Source organism: Bos grunniens, chromosome 5, assembly GCF_055505025.1.
Source record: "Bos grunniens cultivar Pamir isolate PY7600 chromosome 5, Bosgru_T2T1.0, whole genome shotgun sequence".
In the NCBI taxonomy this organism is placed as follows: domain Eukaryota; kingdom Metazoa; phylum Chordata; class Mammalia; order Artiodactyla; family Bovidae; genus Bos; species Bos grunniens.
The window spans coordinates 58765498-58789227 of NC_141169.1; the positions used below are offsets into that span (position 1 = coordinate 58765498).

At 39.9% G+C, this 23730-nt stretch overlaps 1 protein-coding gene across 1 annotated transcript; it reads left to right on the forward strand.

Annotated features, from left to right (window-relative positions):
- The first annotated feature begins 14517 nt into the window (after positions 1–14517).
- On the forward strand, positions 14518–15456 carry LOC147372105 (olfactory receptor 6C2-like). The gene has a single exon (XM_086403958.1). The coding sequence runs from the start codon at positions 14518–14520 to the stop codon at positions 15454–15456; it is 939 nt and encodes a 312-aa protein (XP_086260084.1).
- The last annotated feature ends 8274 nt before the right edge of the window (positions 15457–23730 follow it).

Sequence of the window (23730 nt, forward strand, 5' to 3'; positions counted from 1 at the left end):
TCATGTAAAGAACAATTAAAAATATGATCAAAATAAAAAGTACATTTGAGCAACGAGGTGATGGTTAATAAATATAGACAATATTGTGAAAGCACAAAATTTTATTTTCACAAGTGCAGAATTACAAAGACTATCATTACCATTTAATAGAAAGAATTTTATTCATTAGATCCAAGGTCCTTGTGTAACTGTTACCTGTTTTACTGCTTCTATCTTCTGTAAGTCTATCATTTTTTCACACTATACCTGGATTTTATCTTCAGTAGTCTAGGATAAGCAACAAAACACTCCTTAGAATATCCTTCCCAGGACCCACCTAAGATGACAGAGGAATAGGATGGGGAGACCACTTTCTCCCCCACAAATTCATCAAAAGAACATTTAAACACTGAGTAAATTCCACAAAACAACTTCTGAATGCCGGCAGAGGACATCAGGCACCCAGAAAAGCAGCCCATTGTCTTTGAAAGGAGGTAGGAAAAAATATAAAAGACAAAAAATAGAGACAAAAGAGGTAGGAATGGAGGTCCATCCTAGGAAGGGAGTCTTAAAAAGAGAGAAGTTTCCAAATACCAGGAAACATTCTCACTGCCGAGTCTGTGGCGAGCCTTGGAAGCACAGAGGGCAACATAACAGGGAGGAAAAGTAAATAAATAATTAAAACCCACAGATTATGAGCCCAATGGTAACTCCCCAAGTGGACAAGCAGCACAGACGCCTGCACCCAACACTGGCAAGCGAGGGCTGGGCAGGGAGGCATGGGTTGCATGGCTTAGAGTAAGGACCAGGCCTGAATGCCCCAAGGGCAATCTGAGGGAACTAACTTGGGATAGCAAACCAGACTGTGGGATAGCTACCACACACAAAGCCAGCCCTAACCTAAGACACCACCAGGCCTGTGCACAGAACAAAGGACTGAACAGAGATAGCAGGCTGCAGACCATCCCCCTCTGGTGACAGGCAGCCAGAGCCAGAAGGGGGCAATCGCAGCCACAGAGAGACAATATTTATCAAACTGCAAGCAGGCTTCTTTGCTAACTAAGACTTCTTGGGGTTCTAGACGGTCAACATCAGCGTGAGAATGTGTGCCAGTTGTACACCCAGAAAACCAAGTGGCAGGGACTGGGGAGGTGATAAGTCACAGCGACTGTGCTCGCCAAACACCTCATCACCTGAGCTGCTCAGACATGGGAAGGGCACAAAATGCAGGCCCAACCGAGTCTGCGCCTCTGAGGACTACCCAAGTGCCTGAACCTGAGCGGCTTAGACCTGGGAGGTGCATGCAGCCCAGGGCCAGCCTCGGACGGTCCCTGGCAGAGCAACCTAGAGCCTGAGCAGGATGGACAGGGAGGGCACACGCACCGTGAGCAGGGGCAGGCCTAGTGTGGCTGAGTCACTGCGAGCACACGCCAGTATTATTTGCTTGCAGTGTCCCTCCCTCCCCACAGCACGACTGAACAAGTGAGACTAAAAGAAAGTGTCCACCACCGCCCCCTTTGTGTCAGGACGGAAATCAGATACTGAAGAGACCAGCAAACAGAAGAAGCTAAAACAGAAGAAACTGCCTTGGAAGTGACAGGTGCAATAGATTAAAACCCTGTCATTATACCGACTACATGGGAAGGGGCCTATAGATCTTGAGAATATAAGCCAGACCAAGGAACTATACGAAAATGAACTAACCCCACAATACCCACAACAACACCAGAGAAAGTCCTAGATATATTTTTACAATCATTCTTTTATTTTTTTAATTAAAAAAAATTAGGTCCTCTATTACTCCTTTAATTTTCACTTTTATAACCTACTATTACTTTGCAAAAAAAAAAAAGACCCTATTTCTTTAAAAGAAAACTTCATATATATATATATATATATATATAATAATTTTTGTGACTCCATTAGTTTTTTTTTTCTCTCTCTCTCTCTTTTTTTCTTCCTTTCTTTAATATTATATTTTTGAAATTCCAAACTCTACTTTAGAGTTTTAATCTTTGCTTTTTGGTATTTGTTATCTGGGGAGGCCTTACAAATAGCTGTGAAAAGAAGAGAAGGGAAAAACAAAGGAGAAAAGGAAAGATATAAGCATCTGAATGCAGAGTTCCAAAGAATAGAAAGGAGAGATAAGAAAGCCTTCCTCAGCGATCAATGCAAAGAAATAGAGGAAACCAACAGAATGGGCAGGACTAGAGATCTCTTCAAGAAAATTGGAGATACCAAGGGGACATTTCATGCAAAGATGGGCTCGATAAAGGACAGAAATGGTATGGACCTAACAGAAGCAGAAGATATCAAGAAGAGGTGGCAAGAATACACAGAACTGTACAAAAAAGATCTTCACGACCCAGATAATCACGATGGTGTCATCACTGACCTAGAGCCAGACATCCTGGAATGTGAAGTCAAGTGGGCCTTAGAAAGCATTATTATGAATAAAGCTGGTCGAGGTGATGGAATTCCAGTTGAGCTATTTCAAATCCTGAAAGATGATGCTGTGAAAGTGCTGCACTCAATATGCCAGTAAATTTGGAAAACTCAGCAGTGGCCACAGAAATGGAAAAGGTCAGTTTTCATTCCAATCCCAAAGAAAGGCAATGCCAAAGAATGTTCAAACTATCTCACAATTGCACTCATCTCACATGCTAGTAAAGTAATGCTCAAAATTCTCCAAGCCAGGCTTCAGCAATATGTGAACCATGAACTTCCTGATGTGCAAGCTGGTTTTAGAAAAGGCAGAGGAACCAGAGATTAAACTTCCAACATCCGCTGGATCACCAAAAAAGCAAGAGAGTTCCAGAAAAACATCTATTTCTGCATTATTGACTATGCCAAAGCCTTTGTGTGGATCACAATAAACTGTGGGAAATTCTGGAAGAGATGGGAATACCAGACCACCTGACCTGCCTCTTGAGAAATTTGTATGCAGGTCAGGAAGCAACAGTTAGAACTGGACATGGAACAACAGACTGGTTCCAAATAGGAAAAGGAGTACGTCAAGGCTGTGTATTGTCACCCTGCTTATTTAACTTATATGCAGAATACATCATGAGAAATGCTGGGCTGGAAGAAACACAAGCTGGAATCAAGATTGCCGGGAGAAATATCAATAACCGCAGATATGCAGATGACACCACCCTTATGGCAGAAAGTGAAGAGGAACTAAAAAGCCTCTTGATGAAAGTGAAAGTGGAGAGTGAAAAAGTTGGCTTAAAGCTCAACATTCAGAAAATGAAGATCATGGCATCTGGTCCCGTCACTTCATGGGAAATAGATGGGGAAACAGTGGAAACAGTGTCAGACTTTATTTTTCTGGGCTCCAAAATCACTGCAGATGCTGACTGCAGCCATGAAATTAAGACACTTACTCCTTGGAAGGAAAGTTATGACCAACCTAGATAGCATATTCAAAATCAGAGACATTACTTTGCCAACAAAGTTTCATCTAGTCAAGGCTATGGTTTTTCCTGTGGTCATGTAGGGATGTGAGAGTTGGACTGTGAAGAAGGCTGGGTGCTGAAGAATTGATGCTTTTGAACTGTGGTGTTGGAGAAGCCTCTTGAGAGTCCCTTGGACTGCAAGGAAATCCAACCAGTCCATTCTTAAGGAGATCAGCCCTGGGATTTCTTTGGAAGGAATGATGCTAAAGCTGAAACTCCAGTACTTTGGTGACCTCATGCGAAGAGTTGACTCATTGGAAAAGACTCTGATGCTGGGAGGGATTGGGGGCAGGAGGAGAAGGGGACGACAGAGGATGAGATGGCTGGATGGCATCACTGACTTGATGGACAGGAGTCTGAGTGAACTCCGGGAGTTGGTGATGGACAGGGAGGCCTGGCATGCTGCAATTCATGGGGTCGCAAAGAATTGGACACGAATGAGCAATTGAACTGAATTTGTACCTTTAAGAACCCAATCTTCAGTACCCATTTTTATTTAGAGCGAGATTACTGGCTTGACTGCTCTCTCCCTCTTTGGACTCTCCTTTTTCTCCACCAGGTCGCGTCTGTCTTCTCCTTACCTCCTCTCTTCTCTACCCAACTCTGTGAATCTCTGTGTGTTCCAGATGGTGGAGAATACTTAGGGAACTGATTACTGGCTGGATCTGTCTCTCTCCTTTTGATTCCCCACTTTTGTCTTCCTGGTCACCTCTGTCTCCTTCCTCCCTCTTCTCTTCTCTGTATAACTCCATGAAGATCTCTGAGTGGTCCAGTTGTGGAGTGCACATAAGGAAGTGATTACTGGCTAGCTTGCTCTCTCCTCTATTGATTCCACCTCCTCTCATTCGGGTCACCTCGAACTCCCTCTTCCCTCTTCTCTTCTCCATGTAGCTCTGTGAGCCTCTCTGGGTGTCCCTCAGTGTGGAGAAACTTTTCATCTTTAACCTAGATGTTTTAACAACGGTGCTGAATAGAAGGAGAAGTCTTGAGACTACTGTAAAAATAAGACTGAAACCAGAAGCAGGAGGCTTAAGTCCAAACCCTGAGAACACCAGAGAACTCCTGACTCCAGGGAACACTAATTGACAGGAGATCATCAAATGCCTCCATACCTACACTGAAACCAAGCACCACCCAAGGGCCAACAAGTTCCAGAGCAAGACATACCACGCAAGTTTTCAAGCAACACGGGAACACAGCCCTGAGCTCCAATATACAGGCTGCCCAAAGTTACTACAAAACCATTGACATCTCATAACTCATTAGTGGACACTTCATTGTACTCCAGAGAGAAGAAATCCAGCTCCACCCACCAGAACACCGACACAAGCTTCCCTAACCAAGAAACCTGACAAGCCACCTATACAACCCCACCCACAGCAAGGAAACTCCACAATAAAGAGAATTCTACAAACTGCCAGAATACAGAAAGGACACCCCAAACTCAGCAATATAAACAAGATGAAGAGACAGAGGAATACCCAGCAGGTAAAGGAACAGGATAAATGCCCACCAAGCCAAACAAAAGAGGAAGAGATAGGGAATCTACCTGATAAAGAATTCTGAATAATGATAGTGAAAATGATCAAAAATCTTGAAATCAAAATGGAATCACAGATAAATAGCCTGGAGACAAGGATTGAGAAGATGCAAGAAAGGTTTAACAAGGACCCAGAAGAAATAAAAAAGAGTCAATATATAATGAATAATGGAATAAATGAGATAAAAAACACTCTGGAGGCAACAAATAGTAGAATAACAGAGGCAGAAGATAGGATTAGTGAATTAGAAGATAAATGGTAGAAATAAATAAATCAGAGAGGAAAAAAGAAAAACGAATTAAAAGAAATGAGGACAATCTCAGAGACCTCCAGGACAATGTTAAACGCTACAACATTCGAATCATAGGGGTCCCAGAAGAAGAAGACAAAAAGAAAGACCTAAGAAAAATACTTGAGGAGATAATCATTGAAAACTTCTCTAAAATGGGGAAGGAAATAATCACCCAAGTCCAAGAAACCCAGAGAGTCCCAAACAGGATAAACCCATGGCGAAACACTTTAAGACACATATTAATCAAATTAAGAAAGATCAAACACAAAGAACAAATATTAAAAGCAGCAAGGGAAAAACAACAAATAACACACAAGGGGATTCCCATAAGGATAACAGCTGATCTTTCAATAGAAACTCTTCAGGCCAGGAGGGAATGGCAAGACATAGTTAAAATGATGAAAGAAAATAACCTACAGGCCAGATGAAAAAGGAATCCATATTGGAAAAGAAGAAGTAAAACTCTCACTGTTTGCAGATGGCATGATCCTCTACATAGAAAACCCTAAAGACTGCACCAGAAAATTACTAGAGCTATTCAGTGAATATAGTAAAGTTGCAGGATATAAGATCAACACACAGAAATCCCTTGCATTCCTATACACTAATACTGAGAAAACAGAAAGAGAAATTAAGGGAACAATTCCATTCACCATTGCAATGAAAAGAATAAAATACTTAGGAATATATCTACCTAAAGAAACTAAAGACCTATATATAGAAAAGTATAAAACACTGGTGAAAGAAATCAAAGAGGACACTAATAGATGGAGAAATATACCATGTTCATGGATCGGAAGAATCAATATAGTGAAAATGAGTATGTTTCCCAAAGCAATCTATAGAGTCAATGCAATCGCTATCAAGCTACCAACGGTGTTTTTCACAGAGGTAGAACAAGAAATCTCACAATTTGTATGGAAATACAAAAAACCTCGAATAGCCAAAGCAATCTTGAGAAAGGAGAATGGAACTGGAGGAATCAACCTGCCTGACTTCAGGCTGTACTACAAAGCCACAGTCATAAAGACAGTATGGTACTGGCACAAAGACAGAAATATAGATCAATGGAGCAAAATAGAAAGCCCAGAGATAAACCCACGTACCTATGGACACCTTATCTTTGACAAAGGAGGCAAGAATATACAATGGATTAAAGACAATCTCTTTAACAAGTGGTGCTGGGAAAACTGGTTAACCACTTGTAAAGGAATGAAACTAGAACAATTTCTAACACCATACACAAAAATAAACTCAAAATGGATTAAAGATCTAAATGTAAGACCAGGAACTATAAAACTCCTAGAGGAGAACATAGGCAAAACACTCTCTGACATACATCACAGCAGGATCCTCTATGACCCACCTCCCAGAATATGGGAAATAAAAGCAAAAATAAGCAAATGGGACCTAATTAACCTGAAAAGCTTCTGCACCACAAAGGAAACTATAAGCAAGGTGAAAAGACAGCCTTCAGAATGGGAGAAAATAATAGCAAATGAAGCAACTGACAAACAACTAATCTCAAAAATATACAAGCAAATCCTGCAGCTCAATTCCAGAAAAATAAACGACCCAATCAAAAAATGGGCCAAAGAACCAAATAGACATTTCTCCAAAGAAGACATGCTACTAAGTCACTTCAGTCGTGTCCAACTCTGTGCGACGCCATAGATGGCAGCCCACCAGGCTCCCCCGTCCCTGGGATTCTCCAGGCAAGAACACTGGAGTGGGTTGCCATTTCCTTCTCCAATGCATGACAGTGAAAAGTGAAAGTGAAGTCGTTCCGTTGTGTCCGACTCTTAGCGACCCCATGGACTGCAGCACACCAGGCTCCTCCGCCCATGGGATTTTCCAGGCAAGAGTACTGGAGTGGGGCGTCATTGCCTTCTCCAAAGAAGACAAACAGGTGGCTAACAAGCACATGAAAAGATGCTCAACATCACTCATTATCAGAGAAATGCAAATCTAAACCACAGAGGTAACATTTCATGCCAGTCAGAATGGCTGCGATCCAAAAGTCTACAAGCAATAAATGCTGGAGAGGGTGTGGGGAAAAGGGAACCCTCTTACACTTTTGGTGGGCATGCAAACTAGTACAGCCACTATGGAGAACAGTGTGGAGATTCCTTAAAAAACTGGAAATAGAACTGCCTTATGACCCAGCAATCCCAGTGCTGGGTATACACACCGAGGAAACCAGAATTGAAAGAGACACATGTACCCCACTGTTCATCGCAGCACTGTTTATAATAGCCAGAACATGGAAGCAACCTAGATGTCTATCAGCAGAGGAATGGATCAGAAAGCTGTGGTACATATACACAATGGAGTATTACTCAGCCATTAAAAAGAATACATTTGTATCAGTTCTAATGAGGTGGATGAAACTGGAGTCTATTATACAGAGTGAAGGAAGCCAGAAAGAAAATCACCAATACACTATCAGTTCAGTTCAGTCTCTCAGTCGTGTCCGACTCTTGCAACCCCATGAATCGCAGCATGCCAGGCCTCCCTGTCCATCACCAATTCCCAGAGTTCACTCAGACTCACGTCCATCTAATCAGTGATGCCATCCAGCCATCTCACCCTCTGTCGTCCCCTTCTCCTCCTGCCTCCAATCCCTCCCGGTATCAGAGTCTTTTCCAATGAGTCAACCCTTTGCATGAGGTGGCCAAAGTACTGGAGTTTCAGCTTTAGCATCATTCCTTCCAAAGAAATCCCAGGGCTGATCTCCTTCAGAATGGACTGGTTGGATCTCCTTGCTGGCCAAGGGGCTCTCAAGAATCTTCTCCAACACTACAGTTCAGAAGCATGGATTCTTCAGCACTCAGCCTTCTTCACAGTCCAACTCTCACATCCCTACATGACCACAGGCAAAACCATAGCCTTGACTAGATGGATACTAACGCATATATATCGAATTTAGAAAAATGGTAACGATAACCCTGTATGCGAGACAGATAAAGAGACACAGATGTATTGAACAGTCTTCTGGACTCTGTGGGAGAGGGATAGGGTGAGATGATTTGGGAGAATGGCATTGAAACATTTGTAATATCACATATGCAACGAATTGCCAGTCCAGCTTCGATGCATGATACTGGATGCTTGGGGCTGGTTCACTGAGATGACCCAGATGGATGGTATGGGGAGGGAGGAGGGAGGGGGATTCCGGATGGGGAACTCGTGGTTCCCCATGAGTTGGGGAACCTGTGATGGATTCATGTTGATGTGTGGCAAAACTAATACAATATTGTAAAGGAATTAACCTCCAATTAAAGTAAATAAATTTATATTAAAAATAATAAAAAAATAAATATTACAGAAGAAAAATTTTGTTAACTGGAAAAAGCAGCAATAAAAGTTCTCTACATAAAACATGCAAAGAAATAGATCCTTAAACAGAATTAACAGAGCATCAGGGAACTGTTAGATAAATTCAAGAGGCCTTATATGTTGTGTAGTTTGAGTCTCCTTTTAAAAATAGAAAGGATGAAAAAGTTTTTGAAGAAATGAGCAGGTGATGTCAGCAACATAGTGGAGTGAAAATAACTTTGTCTCTTCCCTTCAATTTACAACCAGTAAAACATCCACAATGCAACCCAAGAATATTCTATACAGCAAACTTATCATTCAGATATGAAGGAAAAATAAAGACTTTTCTAGACAAATAAAAGCTTAGGAGGTTCATCAACACTAGATTTACCTTATCCTTGCATGCTAAGTCACTTCAGTCGGGTTTTAATCTGTGCAACACTATGGACAGTAGCTCACCAGGCTCCCCTGTCCATGGGATTCTCCAGGAAAGAATACTGGAGTGGTTTGCCATGCCCTTCTCCAGCGGGTCTTTCAGACTCAGGGATGGAACCCATGACTCTTGTATCTCCTGCTTTGGCAGACGGGTTCTTTACCACTAGCACCACCTGGGAAGCCCATTGTACACCTGCCTTGTAAGAAATGATAAAAAGAGCTCTTCTACCAGAAACAAAAAGGCAAAAGCACACAAAACTTTTAGCAAGGTGATAAATAGAAAGACAGAATCAGAAAATTGAAACTCTTTATCAGAATAGATTTTTAACCACTTGTTATAGCATAAGGGAAATTAGAAAAAATAGCTATTGCTACTTCAATTTGGTAACAACCCCACCATATAAAAAGGGATAATTTAAGACATCAAAACACAAAAAGGGAAGAAGAAAGGATGGAATCCGTATAGGTTAAATAATGATAAGGTGCTATCAGTAGAGAAATGAGCTATTTTATCTCCAAGACATTTTATACAAACCCCATAGTAACAATAAAACATAAATATAGAGCAGAGATGCAAAACATAAAAAAAGAGAAACATCATAGAAAAACTACAAAGAGAAATGGCAGACAGAAACACAAGGGAAAAGAAATAAATGGAGACATAGAGCAACCAGAAAATAAAAGACAAAATGGCAGCACCAAGTACTCATCTATCAATGATCATCCTAAAGGTAAATGGATTGAATTCACCAATCAAAAGACATGGGGTGACTGGATGGATTAAAAAACAAGACCCAACTACATGCTGCCTCCAAGAGACACAGTTCAGCTTTAAAAACAAACACAAGGCTCAAAGTGAAATGATAGAGAATGAATGGTCCAGGCAAATGACAGCCAAAAGAAAGTTGTCAAGCCATACTCATATCAGACAAAAATAGACTTTAAGCCAAAAAAAGTAACAAGAGACAAAAATGGGCAGTATTTAATGATCACTGGGATAATTCATCAGGAAGTCCATCTCTGCCATAGTCCATCAGGATGTTTTTCAAAAATGTACTATAAGTACAGAGAGAGAGAGAGAGAGATCTTGTTTCTCCCCAGCTCATTCCTCTGCCAAGGAACATTTTCAATCACTCTCTCCCAATAGTGGGAGAAGTATGATGTGTCATGTCTATTCAGTGTGAGAAAACTGCATGGAGCAGTAGTGAGTGGCCTGAGGAGAGAAAATACCTGCCCCAGTAAAGGCAGCAAGACCACTCCTCTGCTGCATCATCTGACATGAGCCTCAAGAATGAAAATGTCCAGAAATGACAGCAGAGACAGTCAAACAGAAAGCTTTGCTCAAGGTCACTGGACAGTAATTTGTTGTTCATTGTTCAGTCATGTCCAACTCTTTGCAACCCTATGGACTGCAGCACACCAGGCTTTCCTGTCCTTCACTATCTCCCAGAGTTTGCTCAAACTCGTATCCATTGGGTCAGTGATACCACCCAATGATCTCATCCCCTGTCACCCCATTTTCCCCCTGCCCTCAACATTTCCCCATATCTGGACAATAATAAGCCAAAGCAAAACAAATAACATATGCTGGAAAGAGGCAATTTTTTGTCCAATAGTTGGAATGAAAAACTTTCCATTGCTTCAAATACCAAAGATCGTTTCATTGCCTACCAGAAAAATCATAAGTAGAAGATGAAAAAAATGAAAATACAGGTCAAGTAGCCCTAGAATATCAAGTTTGACATTTAAATGCTAGTGAGTCTTCAATATCAGAACAAGCAACTAGGGTAGCATGGAGGAAGAAGCAGGATCTTTGTACTCAGATAAACTTTTGTTCTAAACTTGCATCACCACTATAGGGCATCCTGATTATTCATTTCTCTTCTCTTTAATTTCCTCATCTGTAAAAAGAGGGTAAGAGTGGTTTTTTTTTCCACTTTATTTTATCTGAGATTTATGTCAAAGATTAATATATGTGTGTGTGTATGCGTGTGTATATATATATATATATATATATATATATATATATATATATAAAGTTCTAAATCAATTTTCAAATTCTAGGAATAATCTTAAGATTCAGCAAAGAAATCAAAACAGAATGCAGATGACATCAGACCACCCTCAATGTCTCTGAGGACACTGTCTCCATTGCTACGTGTGTTTTTGCACTGTTGATTAAGCCTCCACCAATTCACTAGTACTTTGGAAACGAGGTCACCAAGGACTATTTTGTTGTTCACTCAAATGTTCCCTGTGCACTGGTAGTATACTAAACATATAAAAGAAATGTTCCTATTAGAGAATTTGCAGAGAAGATTGTCTCCCTACCCAGGAAGATCAAATATGCCCTAACAAAACTCAAGAGAAGTCTTCCTCTTCTCTGCACTATCTCTTTTCCCTTTGAACTAACAGAAGAACTTGGAATTCTAGGATCAGATGTCATTTTAGAGTTGGCAAGGGAAATGGAGACTGAGACAGGGATCTTTGTATCAGGAGCCATGAAAATCTAGGAAAGTTCTGTTGATTGTCAGATTTGCCTGTGAGAAGATGTGTGTGTGTGTGTGTGTGTGTGTGTGTGTGTGTGTGTCCATCCATGCAGGTCTCTATGGAGAATGAGATTGGGAGCTGAGGCAGGTGAAATGCGAGATTAGGAAAAGAAGTGAATAAAAGCTCCTCACTAACTCAGTGCTCCTCAGACTGTGGTTTCCTCAAAGGCTGCTAGTTATAAAAATTGTCAGAAAATTGTCAGTGTTTAATTTGTTATGAAAGTCTTTTTTTCCATATTCCCTAACTATATGCAAAGGGTGAGTTCAGTCAATTTTTAAATGTGGATTTTTAGCTCATTATAATTATGCAAAAGGTAATCAGCACTCATTTCTACTATGTTGTGACCATGGCAGGAAAATTCTAACTTCATGTTCCTTCAGAATAACAACATACTATCTCTCCAGTAAACCATTTGCCCCATGTGCTAAGGGAGGGATTTCTGTTTCAAAAGCATGTTTGTGAACCCTGAGCAGTGCACCTGGATAACTCACCTAAGATAAGTGATAATGCTGACAATTTTAGTAGAAAGAAAAGAACCTAAAGAAACTGAACGAGCATAGAAAAATATGAATAGTTACATAGTATAACTGAGGGCTAAGGAACAAACTTGAAGCAGTTATTATCCCAAATCTAAAGTGTGTTTTCACTTTTATCTGTGTTACCACATCCCTGAGTATGCACTACAGTGAAATGTTATCTCCCACAGGTAGCCTGAAAACTCCTAGAGGGAAGAGATCCAGTTAATGGTTGGATTGCCAGTCTCTGGTATTATGCTCTTTATGTAATAGATGCTTATTAAGTATTTCTTTGTATGAGTAAGTGTAGATTATCTGAATAAACTGTGGACTTTATTTAATAATACTGTATCAGTACTAGTTCATTCTGCTTCCCTGGTAGCTCAGTTGGTAAAGAATCCACCTGCAAAGTAGGAGACCCGGGTTTGATCCCTGGGTTGGGAAGATACCCTGGAAAAGGGAATAGTTACCCACTCTAGCATTCTTGCCTGAAGAATTCCATGGACAGAGGGGCCTGGCGGGTTGCAATTCATGGGGTCTCAAAGAGCTGGACACTACTGAGTGACTATCACTTTTATTATAGTAACTTTATTCATTATAGTTCCAGACTGCAAATAACCCAAAAGTCCACCATGACTGAGCGGATTGAAAGGGAATATATATGCCAAACATATAGATGATTCTCAAAAACATCATGAGTGAAAGCCAGATTTAAAAGCTGGTTCCAATCATACAAAATTCTTGACAACTAATTTATACTGACAAAAAGCAAATTAATGATTATTTGGGGCGGCCAGAGTAAAGGAATGGATTGAATTGCAAAGGGAAATGAGGGAGATATTTTACGATGGAAATGTAATGTATCTTGCATTGCATCTTGAGATATCTTGGTTGTGGTGGTGGTTTCACAGATATATACATTTTTTTCCAAACTCACTGAACTGCAAATCTTTTAATTATTGCAGTTTATTGTACATAGAAGAAAGAAAGAAAGATAGCACTAAGTCGTGTCCAACTCTAGTGACCCTAAGGACTGTAGCCTGTCACGCTCCTCTGTCCTTGGAATTTTCCAAGCAAGAATACTGGAGAGGGTTGCCACTTCCTTCTCCAAGTATACCTTAATAAAAATGAAAAAAAAAAATTGAATTAACAATCCCAGATCCTAAATACCAGCAAATCTTATGGAGCATTTCTCATATAGTTAACACTGCTTACCCACCAACTCAGATGTATGTTCTTTGAGTTGTTTTTTCAAAAGAATGATGCAATAAGAACTAGCACTTTTAACTGAATGTGCTGCTGTTAAAATTTGGCATAACAAATAAGATGATCAACATAAAATACCAATTAAATATTTGTCCAAGCCCATGGACATTGAACACCAAGGATGAACCATAAAGTAAACAGACTCTGAGTGATTGTGACGTGTCAAGTTCATCAGTTATAACAAATGTACAGCTCTGGTGGGGGTTGTTGATAATGGAGCAGGGGAAGCTGTGCATATGTGGAGGTAAGAGGTATATGGGACATCTCTCTACCTTCCCCTTAAATTTGCTGTGAACACAAAATTGCCCTAAAGACATGTTTTGATTTAAAACACACATCAAAAAAGTACTAATAGATTTTTCTTGGTTTTGAAAATGGAGCATTTTGGTGTAGGGTGGAGAAGCAAAGAAAGAAGAGGATGGGCAAAAAAACTTCAAAAATGACATCTTGGTCCTCCAGGATGAAGGCAAATAAAATCTAGGCCACAAGGCAATATTGTTAAGAAGCTGCATATCAGATTTATGGCTTTTTAACTTGATATCTTTTAAAATATACTTTGTTTTTCTAATGTTTATTTGTTTGTTTATTAATTTTTCTGGCTGCCCTGGTCTTAGTTGCAGCGTGTGGGCTCTTCATTGTGGCATGTGGGATGCTGGCATCCCTAACTAGGGATCAAACCCAGGACCACTGCATGCACAGAGTCTTAACCACTGGACCACCAGAAAGAAAGAAAGAAAGAAAAGCGAAGTCACTCAGTTGTGTCTGACTCTTTGCCATCTCAAAGACTGTAGCCCACTAGGCTCCTTGGCCCATGGAATTTTTCAGGCATGCATACTGGAGTGTGTTGCCATTTCCTTCTCTAGGGGACCTTCCTGACCCAGGGATCGAGCCCGGGTCTCCGAATTGTAGGCAGACATTTTACCATCTGAGCTACGTCCTAAATATACTTCCTATTTGGAGAATTAGAGGTGTAAGATTCACAATAGGTATTTCTTATAAATGTCCCAGTAGGATGTCAAAGTCACTGTTAACAAACTGATTATTAAGTAGAAGAAAAAAAGTGCATGTGAACAGGCTTGCTGGGATATTTCATTCATATTCTAATACTAGGTTCTTACAACATTTGTTTCTTCAGGTGGATTCACTCTTGGCAGGAGGCAGTGATGAGAAATCATACAGCAATAACAAGATTCATCTTCCTGGGACTGACAGATGACCCAAAACTACAAGTTCTACTTTTTGTATTTTTGTTTCTCACCTACATGTTGAGTGTGGCTGGGAACCTCATCATTATCACCCTCACACTTTTGGATTCCCATCTTAAAACGCCCATGTATTATTTCCTCCGAAATTTCTCTTTCTTAGAAGTCTCATTCACCACGGTCTGTATTCCCAGATTCCTGTATTCTATGGCAACTGGAGATAATACTGTTACCTACAATGCTTGTGCCACTCAATTATTTTTTGTTGTCCTCTTTGCAGCAACTGAATTTTTTCTCCTTGCAGCCATGTCTTATGACCGCTACATGGCCATTTGTGAACCCCTGCACTACACCACTATCATGAACAACAGAGTCTGCACTGCCCTCGTTCTCTGCTGTTGGTTGGCTGGCCTGTTGATCATCCTCCCACCTCTTGGCATGGGCCTCCAGCTGGAATTCTGTGACTCGAATGTGATTGATCATTTTGTCTGTGATACATCTCCTATTTTACAGATAACTTGCTCAGACACAGTGTTAATAGAGACAATTTCTTTGAGTTTTGCTCTGCTGACACTCATTTTTACCTTACTGTGTGTGGTCCTCTCCTATACATACATCATCAAGACCATTCTAAGATTCCCTTCTGCCCAACAAAGGCAAAAGGCTTTTTCCACCTGTTCATCCCATATTATTGTGGTTTCCATCACCTATGGCAGCTGCATGTTCATCTACATCAAGCCTTCAGCAAAGGAAGGAGTAGCCATCAACAAAATGGTGTCTGTGCTCACAACTTCGGTTGCCCCTTTGCTTAACCCATTCATCTACACACTTCGAAACAAACAAGTGAAAGAGGCCTTTAAAGACACAATAAAACAAGTTGTATTTCTCACAAAGAAGTAAGAGACTATTACTGTTTTTGAGACCAAGGTAAATTAAATTAAAATCTTAATAACTCAGAAGTAACAATTGTGAATTTGCCAAATAAATGGTTTCTTTATATTCTGCAGATTCATCAAGCTAATCCAACCCCAGGAAGATTTTTCTCTTATAATACAAAAGCCAAAATAAAGCTTTTTCTTCTTTCCTTCAAGTTTATTTCATTCAGTATGGTTTCTTCAATTAATGCATGTTCCAGAGACAAGATTCTCCAAAATAACCCATGTCATAAAAAAGAAATTTAAACAAATAAAATTATATTTCTGATCATATAACCATCTCATGACACAGAATATAAATGCCCAGAGAGCATTTCTCACTCATTGGGAAAACTTCAGTATCTAAGACTCATTGGGAAGATACTTCCAGTATCTAGTGTTCAATTGTACAAAAGTCATTAGTCATTAAAGATTCTTTACCAAAGCTTTAAAAATGATCTTTAAAATAGTAAAACTCTTTCTCATTTTAAAATGTTTATTTTTCAGAAAGGAGTAGATGGTGTTAATAGAGCATATTCAAAATCAGTGAAGATAATTATATTCTTACTTTTAAGTCAATTTATATACAAAAATATTTCTGCTGGACTTTCTGAAAATTATTTGGCTAGACTACATCCTGAAATATATGATTACAGAAGAGAAAGAAAAAGACTTCCAAATGCTGAAGACTTCTACTGACATTACCATCAATGGTGCTTAGACATAGACTCAAGAAGAACAAGCCCTGAATTTAGGAATAAGATAAGTAAATCTTAGTTAACTAAGTTCTCCAGTATCCAAACTTTTACTATCCCTTGATTTAAGGAGAAAGTTAGAAATTAGGAGGGTTGATCAAAACATCAGAAAGTCCATGATTTGGGAAGGATATTCTTTTTTTATTATAAATTTATTTATTTTAATTGGAGGTTAATTACTTTACAATATTGTATTGGTTCTGCCATACATCAACATGAATCCGCCACAGGTATACACGTGTTCCCCATCTCGAGCCCCCCTCCCTACTCCCTTCCCATACCATCTGACTGGGTCATCCCAGTGCACCAGTCCCAAGCAACCAGTATCATGCATCTAACCTGGACTGGCGATTCATTTCACATATGATATTACACATGTTTCAATGCCATTCTCCCAAATCATCCCACCCTCTCCCTCTCCCACAGAGTCCAAAAGACTCTTCTATACATCTGTGTCTCTTTTGATGTCTCACATACAGGGTTATCATTACCATCTTTCTAAATTCCATATATATATGCATTAGTATACTGTACTGGTGTTTTTCTTTCTGCTTTCCTTCACTCTGTATAATAGGCTCCAGTTTCATCCATCTCATTAGAACTGATTCAAATGCATTCTTTTTAATGGCTGAGTAATACTCCATTGTGTATATGTACCACAGCTTTCTTATCCATTCCTCTGCTGATGGACATCTAGGTTGCTTTCATGTCCTGGCGGTTATAAACAGTGCTGCAGTGAACATTGGGGTACACTTGTCTCTTTCAATTCTGGATTCCTCGCTGTGTATGCCCAGCACTGGGATTGCTGGGTCATAAGGCAGTTCTGTTTCCAGTTTTTTAAGGAATCTCCACACTGTTCTCCATAGTGGCTGTACTAGTTTGCATGCCCACCAAAAGTGTAAGAGGGTTCCCTTTTCCCCACACCCTCTCCAGCATTTATTGCTTGTAGACTTTTGGATCGCAGCCATTCTGACTGGCATGAAATGGTACCTCTGTGGTTTAGATTTGCATTTCTCTGATAATGAGTGATGTTGAACGTCTTTTCATGTGTTTGTTGGCCATCTGTATGTCTTCTTTGGAGAAATGTCTATTTAGTTCTTTGGCCCATTTTTTGATTGGGTCATTTATTTTTCTGGAGTTGAGCTGTAGGAGTTGCTTGTATATTTTTGAGATTAGTTGTTTGTCCGTTGCTTCATTTGCTATTATTTTCTCCCATTCTGAAGGCTGCCTTTTCACCTTGTATGGAAATACAAAAAACCTCGAATAGCCAAAGCTATCTTGAGAAAGAAGAATGGAACTGGAGGAATCAACCTACCTGACTTCAGGCTCTATTACAAAGCCACAGTTATCAAGACAGTATGGTACTGGCACAAAGACAGAAATATTGATCAATGGAACAAAATAGAAAGCCCAGAGATAAATCCACACACCTATGGACACCTTATCTTTGACAAAGGAAGCAAGAATATACAATGGATTAAAGACAATCTCTTTAACAAGTGGTGCTGGGAAAACTGGTCAACCACTTGTAAAAGAATGAAACTAGAACACTTTCTAACACCTTACACAAAAATAAACTCAAAATGGATTAAAGATCTAAACGTAAGACCAGAAACTATAAAACTCCTAGAGGAGAACATAGGCAAAACACTCTCCAACATACATCACAGCAGGATCCTCTATGACCCACCTCCCAGAATATTGGAAATAAAAGCAAAAATAAACAAATGGGACCTAATTAAACTTAAAAGCTTCTGTACAACAAAGGAAACTATTAGCAAGGTGAAAAGGCAGCCCTGTTATGTTTTATTTGAAATTTTATACAAAATTTTTGGCATCTGAAATAGGGAACTGTTTGTATCTAACAGGGAAAATAACTGGGTGTCTAGATATAAAATTTAACAGAACATTGGAGGGTAAATGATGTAAAAATTTGACCAAAATAGTTTCCTATAGCAATCTGTCAATTTTCATCAATCATTAGAAGACCATCAAGTTGTTCTTTATTATATGGAATTACAATTTCTGATGGCTCTTTACCAAATAACTTAATGTTCCCCTTTTTTCCTTTAATACCAGAGTAGCTATCAATCCTGGATAAGAAGCCGCTACTTTTTTAGTTTGAGTAGGAAGATGGACCCACTCTAGGGGGCAGTTTTGCCATAAAACCAATATTTTGTCTGGCTACCCCAATTACACCTATGGGGGTTTTATGGCAAAGGAATTGTCAAGCAGTTGTCAATTTAATTTTTAAAAATTTTAAAATTTACATTTTAACAACATAAATTTAGGGATATGTTAATTTAGGTCTAATGTTTAGTTTAGGTCTCTGTATAAATTTAAATAATAAATGTATAACCTCCTTATCTCATTTTGGTATACAGATATACCTAAATGCAAAATGTATATATGTATTTATATATGGCAACAAGTATAAACTTATTGACATAATATATATTACAGCAATACAACACGTACACAGCTAATACCAACCAACACAAACCAATGTACTGTAATAATACATGTCACACATATATAATATAATTATACAGTATATAGAACATATATCATCACAGCACATCAATCCATACCAATTAATATCAGCCACACATACATTATATTACTGCAATATACATTTAATTATACAGTATATATATAATATGCATATACAGTATACATACTAATTTATATACAGATTAATTAAGTATAGATCCATAAATAGAATTAGGTATACCTTTATTATATTTTATTTGTATCCATATCTAATTAGGCAAACTGTAATTAGGCAAATATATTTATATTATGTATTTATAACAATATATAAAGTATTGTTAATTGTACCACCTGTTGATAACTAAGAAATTGAGAAAACCCTTCTCTGAGTATCTCCTATTTGAGACAGCACGTCCCTGCCCCATAGGGTAAAGGGGAGCGTAGGAACTACATAGGGTTGGAAAGTTCCACAGGTATCCTCAAACTGCCAATCTAACATTTTTGAACTTTTAACTACTGTGGGGGCTTGAGGGCAAATGAAACAAAATTTGACCCCTGAAATCTATCAGGGCAACTTGCCAATCATCACTATTTTGTAAAAGACTTGTAGTTGATCCTTATTGAATGGAATTATTATATTTGCTACTTTTTTTCTAAAAAGTTCCACATTTCTTTTTTCCTCCTTTTATAATTAATTGTGCCACCAAGCTGGGATAAGATAAAACTATTTTTCTTGGGGTCACTGGTAGATGGAACCAATGGGCCTTTTTGTCACAAGCACCCTGTAGGTGTATGTTTTGTGCAAGAATAATTTAATCTCATCTTTTGGTAATATTAATCCTAATTAACTGATCATTTAGAGTCTCATCTACTTTAACAAGAGCCGACTCTGTCTCCTTAGTCAACTTTTTCTTAGAACTGGAATTAGGATTGCTTTTTAAGCAATCAAACAAAGGCTTTAAATCTGCAGTAGTCAGTTTTAAATGTGGGCTTATCCAATTAATGTCTCCTAATAATTTTTGGAAATCATTTAAAGTTAGTAAACAATTTCTCTGCAGCTTTAAAGGGGCATTATCAGTTTTCAAAACTTTTGGCAGACCTAAATATGAGAAGCAAGTAAAGAGGTATTGCACAGCATCTTTATAAGCTTCTCCAGTTATCGTTTTGTAACCTAAATCTGATCTATAGCTTTTTAGATGACAAGCAACCATCTAATCTTTGCTTGAATACCTCCAGCAACGGGGAACTCACTACTCTTCAAGGTTTTAAACTTTCCCTCACCTTTTTCTCTACAGCATTCCCACTCCGCATACCACTTTCTCTAATCTCACCAACTCATTTTCAGTAGTATGCATGGGACAGGAACTGGGCCAGTCTTTCCCAGCAATGTTAAGAGATGTCTGTTCCTGTGTCTAACAGCCCTGACATTTTATTTTCTTGAATTAAATTTTTTTTTAAAGCCTAGAAGCTGTAATTTCCTGCACCCAAAAGGCTAGATCACTAAATCCAAATGTTCTGTGGCTCCTAGCCTGAGAAGTCAAGGTTTTTCTTGTCTGATAGTAAGGTAAAAAGCAAAAGCTGTGTTACTCTTTGACCTTTATTAATTTGCAGTTTTGGTAGGCGGCGAGGTCAAAACTTTAATTTTTCAATATAATCAGAATCTACTACACCAGGCACCACCGAAATTTTTCTTTTCTCTCTCTCTCTCTCTCTTTTTTTTTTTTTAAGAGAGCAAGCTTTCTTTTTTTAAGAAAGAAAGCCCTAGCACAAGTCCTACAATGCCCTCAGGTAGGGGGCAAGCCACTCCCATTGGAATTGGAGTAACCAGCTCGTCAGGGGTTAATATTGTTGCTAAATCCCCTTACCATTTCGCTTTTGTCTTAGCCTGGGTGAGACCCCCCTGAGGGGGTTTTCTCCAAGGAGCACGCTCTGCATATTGTGCACACAGTCTGTTCTAAAAGCTCCACTGTTCAAAAAACTTTTTATCTTTTTCAGGCTTAGGCAACACTTTGAGAGGCTTTGGGGGCAAAGTGGAGAACTTTTGGGCCCTGGAAGGCATAAACGGAGGCAGCGGCTATCGCCTTAAATCAGAAAGTGGTGGATAAGGTTTTTAAAGGTTTGCGCAGAGGGGGAGGGAGCTCTCCAGGGTGCCTGGCCACAGTGTCCTGTAAGTCCTCTCCTCTCTCCTCTGCTGATTTTTTCTTTCTTCTTCTCTTTCAATCTTTCTCAAGTTTTCTTTCCCACACTCTATCTTCTTTCCTTCCTCTTCTCTTTTACTTTCTATCATTTCCTTCTTGTTTCCCTCTTTCATTCTCCCTTCTTCCTTCTTACTATCTCTCTCTCTCTCCTTCTCTTCCTGCCTTTCTCACTTTTCTCTCCCCCTTCCTTTTTCTGCTACATTCTCTTTCCTTCGTTTCTTTCCCTTTACCCTCTTTCCTCTAACTTTTCTTCCCTCCTCCCTCTCTTTCTCTCTGTGTCTCTTTTTCTAACTTTCTTTCTTCCTTTCTCTATCTTGCTGCGTTCCCTGATTCCTTCCTCCTCCATTCCTCTCTCCTTTTCACTCTTTAGTTCTTTTTCTATATTTAGATCTTTCTCTATTTTCTTTCCTTTTTTCTTTTTCACTTTTTTTCTTTTTTCTTTTTATTTTTCTCTCTGTTTTTTTTTTTTTTCCCGCTTGGGTGAGGTCCCCCTGAGAGGGTTTTCTTCAAGGATCAGGCTCTGTATATTGTGTATTTTTTAAAAGCTCCTTTGTTTAAAAGAAAACTTTTTATCTTTTTCAGCCTTAGGCAATGTTCTTGGAGGCTTTGGATGTAAACTGGGGAATTCTTAGGCCCTGGGAGGTGCAAGCAGAGGTGGGGTAGTCACCATAAATCGAAATTGTTGGATAAATTTTTAAAGGTTTGTGCAGAGGAGGAAGGGGCTCGCCAGGGCACCCAGCCACAGCGTCCTGTAAGCCCTCTCACTCCTCGGGAGGTAGAGCACAGTCTCTCTCCTTTTCTTCATCAATGGCAGAAAATATGATCTGCACAGAAGGTGGAGACCCACTACCATCCACCGCTATAGCCTCTACCATAGGTTATCCCACAGCCTCATGACGGGGGTCCAGAACATTTTTAATCACATTTATAGGATAAGTGTTTAGTTGTTTTTTACCTTCACCCAAGTATCTAAATTAACAGTACCCTCTTTAACAGTTTCAAGATTACTTGTATAAAGAGTTGCCGTTCTTAGTTTCAGTGTTATCCATGTCAGAAAGTTAAATATAATAGAAGATAAAGCTTTTAGCTTTCAAAAGATCAGGCTTTTCTTTGGCCTTTTAACTTCATAAACCGTTTTTTTTTCTCTAACTCTAACTCTTTAACACTTTCAACACTTCCCACTCCTACTCGCCCTGTCTATCCTACAGAGGGGTCCGTGGCACCTGAGTGGGGTCCTAGCCATCCCGAACACTGGGGGAACAATAGGGCTGATGACCCTAATCGTTCCGAGGGAGGAGCAGTAGGGCTGATGACCCAAACTGCTCTGAGGGGGAACAACAGGGCTGGTGACCCAGATTGTTTTGGGGGGGGGGGGGTGGCAATAGGGCTGATGACCCTAATTGCTCTGAGGGGGAAAACAGGGCTGATGACCCAAATTGTTCTGGGGAACCTACCTTTGAATTGCCTGTCTCGGGCGCCACCTGCCGGGGTCCAGCCCCGGCCGATCCAGGGAGCGGGGACGGCGTCGGCAAGGATCAGGATACAATAGCTTCAATTAGATATTAATTAGAGATATAAAGAGTAATAGAATGAGGATAGCTCAGTAGGAAAATTCAGTGGAGAAAAGAGGTTGAGTAGCTTGGTTTATGCAGGAGACCAATAAAAGTTCAAGACAAGGAGCTTGCACCACTTACATAGGCCACAGGTGTCCTTCCATTCTCCAGAAGGAGAGGAGACACTGAGGCCTCCCTGGTCAGGTCTTAGAAGCCCAGGCATAATTAGTAAGCATGGCAGGTTCCGCGCTCCAGATGGAGACTCAGCCAGAGTTTGAGAGAGAGAGAGACATGGGGAGACCAGTCTTTCGAGGAACTGATCCCAATTCTTTATTTTCCATGGTCTACTTTTATACACTGAGATGTTATGCAAAAGTCACACGGGGTCAGAAGTCCTGACTTTTATCAAAGTCAGGTGCTTCATACAAATGTATACAGAGGTCTTAGGGGTGTTACATCATCTTCTGGCCAGGGGGCCTGCTAACAATTTATGACCCTCTCCTTGTGACAGCGGTCAGTCAACCAGGACACTTATTTCTCCAGGGGTGATTATTCTTAAAACAGACACCACCCAAATAAAGTTAAAGAATTTACTTAGCCTAAGGTCTAATGTGATTAATATCAAAGGTTAATACTTATTTCTTCTGTATATTCATTAATGTGTGTAAGGGCAGGGGATGTGGAGACTTAGCAACAAACATTGGCTCAACAAATGAAAAACCCTTCATTAATACAATTTCTAATCAGCCCACTATACTTATACTAATAATTTTCTAACTTCTCTAAAGAACCTGTTTTTAGAAGGTTTAAAGCATCTCATGCCTCTCACGGCTGGGAGGCTGTGAGCAATCACATGTGGCCGGACAAGCCTGTCAGGCAGGCTAGAGAACCTTCAGAGGAGTTTGTAGGTTAAAACACTCTTGTCACGCCCAGGAGTTTTTATTAACTGGAGCTCTAAGTTAACCCCTTCTCCGAAAGAGGTGGTGGGGTTCAGCCCCTCATAAAGTCAGAGGAGTAGGTGAGAGCACAAAGTAGTAAAGTAGGCAGGCTCTGGTTATGGGGGTAGATGCTCGAGGATTTCCAGGGGGACTCCTGAGGCTCAATTCCGCCTTTGCGTATGTCGAGCCTCCTTCCTCATGACCTTTGACATGGGCGGAGTGCCTCCCGCCGGCTCCCCGCAGGAGGAGACAGAGATGACTTGGTGGAGAAAAAGGAGAGTCCAAAGGGGGAGAGGGCAGTTAAGTCAGTAATCTTGCTACCA